The sequence below is a fragment of the Branchiostoma belcheri genome, unplaced genomic scaffold (assembly GCF_001625305.1).
Source record: "Branchiostoma belcheri isolate BF01 breed outbred unplaced genomic scaffold, Haploidv18h27 scaffold130, whole genome shotgun sequence".
Classification (NCBI taxonomy): domain Eukaryota; kingdom Metazoa; phylum Chordata; class Leptocardii; order Amphioxiformes; family Branchiostomatidae; genus Branchiostoma; species Branchiostoma belcheri.
The window spans coordinates 748,392-750,729 of record NW_017802714.1 but is presented as its reverse complement, the minus strand read 5'-3'; the positions used below and the strand labels follow the sequence as shown (position 1 = coordinate 750,729).

Genomic DNA, 2,338 nt, shown 5'->3' with positions numbered 1-2,338 from the left:
CCCCAGTTCATTGCCTGGGTTAATGTTTTATATAATAATGTCACTAGTTCTGTGTTAAATAATGGTCATATTTCTAGCCCCTTTATTTTACAGCGAGGTGTAAGACATGGATGTCTCTTGATCCCTTATCTTTTTATTATTGCCGTGGAAATGCTATCTATTAAGATACGCCATAACCATAACTTGACTGGTTTAGTTATTAATGGAAGATCCACTAAAATTTCACAATATGCAGACGATACAAATTTTCCTTTTTCTCCTAATTTAACCTCCTTTTATGCCCTTCTTAACACTTTAACGGTCATTTCCACGGCCTCTCCCGGCCTTACACAAGAGTCATTATCGGTAGGTATCTCGCCTTTTCCCGGCGCTACTACAACACATTGACGCTCCTGCAACACTTTAACAGTCCCACGGCCTCTCCCGGCCTTACACAAGAGTCATTATCGGTAGGTATCTCGCCTTTCCCCGGCTCTACTACAACACATTGACGCTCCTGCAACACTTAGTTCAACGGCCTTTCCCGGCCTTACACAAGAATCATTATCGGTAGGTATCACGCCTTTCCCCGGCGCTACTACAACACATAGACCCCAAAACGTCTATGAAACCTGCTGCCGCATTTCATCTAAGTGTTCACGCCAGCACACTGGGCGAAGAGACACTCGGCAGACGGAAACGTTGCAGGTGCTGCATTCGTAGATGGTCTCGTGCGGTCTCGGACGATTCGCTCCAGTCATATGCCGGCGGGCTTTGGCGCAGTAGCGGCAGGCTCGCGTCGGCTTCCCTCGGCGAACGTGCTCGTGTTCAACGATGACTGGTTCTATCACAGGGTGGACGACGGGCGGGTTCCCAGCAGGTGCTTTGCGTCTGGCCGAGAAATTCCCCACTAGCTGCCGCACCAACGCTCGGCGAAAACTCAGCTGGGTAGTTTTGTGGACGGGAATGTTCTCCTTGTTCTTGCGGCTCCTTTCGGACGTGTAGGCGTCCCAGTTTAGGTATGCATTCACCACTGCTTTATTCAGCACATACCAAAACAGTTGCCTATGCCATTTCTTCGACGGGCGCCCAAATTCGTAGGAAGACCTTAGCTGGTCCGCCTTGTCAACCGCCTTGTAGTGGCGATTGTACAAGTCCACCATCGCTGGACATGGCACCTGCTGACGGATAGCTCCTCCTCCAGGACCTTTCGATCGCCTGGTAACTTGTACATCGGGAGCACCGACACTTGTCCCCGTCAATAAGAGGATGAGCGTCTTGGTGTCTTTCCACTTCACCGCCGTAAGAGGCCCATCGTGGTACCGGACGGAGTAACCTCTCGGCACGTTCAGCTTAGGAAATGGGTCACGGAAGCTCTGTGTCGGCGGGCGGCCACGATTGCTTCTCGGCGGAATGGGGTGCCGTAGAGTCGGTAGGCTTGCCGCATTCCTTCTCACCGTCCCCACCAAGTACGTGTCCTTCGCAAAAAGATGGTCTGCCAGCTGGGCGTCTGTGTAGTAAGAGTCACAGAAAACAATGCGATAGCGTCCTTGGAACGGCAACGTCAGCCTGTGTACGATGCGAGCCGGCTTCAGATCCAGAGGGCTGACTTGGTCGTCGCCAACGCCGTGCATGGCTCTTTGGTACGCTGACATGTCCTCTGGATCCGCCCTTGCCCCCGACACTTCGTCGGCCAGGATATAGCCATCGGCTTCAGCAAGAACACGCACACAATACCCATACTTAGTAGGTTTCGAAGGGTTGTACTGGCGGAGGCCATGTCTACCGCGGAAAGCCACCATCGCCTCGTCAACTACGAGGTGTTCCCCGACGTGGCAAGCGGACCTACTATTCGCGTTGACTCGCTCCATGACTTGACGCACTTTCGAAACCCTATCCAGCCTCTCCATCGCTTTGAAATCTTCCAGCCGCTGGCTGCCAGGTGGACAGTACCCTTCTGGTGAGTAGTGAAGGTAACGAAGGATCTGGCAAAAGCGGTGAAAGGGAAAAGTCCTCTTTATCAACCAACAGCCACAGTCTTCGTCAACGCCCCAATAGAACGCAAGGTTCGGTAGGTGTACGTAGCCAGCCACGATCATACAACCCAAAAACGCCTTCAACTCGGTTGAGTTGGTGGGTTTCCAACGTGAGCGTTTTTCTGCCGGGTGGGCTCTTCGTCTCTCCCGGTCATACTTATTCGTGCAGCGGACCAGGTACCTGACACAGGCTCGGTCAAATATTTCCGAGAAGAAGGACAATTCTTTTCGGCTGGCCTTCTTTCGCTTCAGGCCCAGGGGCCCTGGTGGAATAAAGTCCTTGGGCCTGTATGGGTAATCACGGTCGGGAACAACTTCGGCCC

General features: G+C 52.6%; 1 protein-coding gene across 1 annotated transcript in view; it reads right to left on the bottom strand.

The window, feature by feature from the left end:
• Positions 1–602: 602 nt before the first annotated feature.
• LOC109464015 (piggyBac transposable element-derived protein 2-like) overlaps positions 603–2,338 on the bottom strand; it is a 2,106-nt gene continuing 370 nt past the window's right edge. The window contains exon 1 of the mRNA XM_019760933.1: positions 603–2,338. This exon is cut by the window's right edge and continues 370 nt beyond it. Within this exon, the coding sequence (XP_019616492.1) occupies positions 603–2,338 (1,736 nt within the window).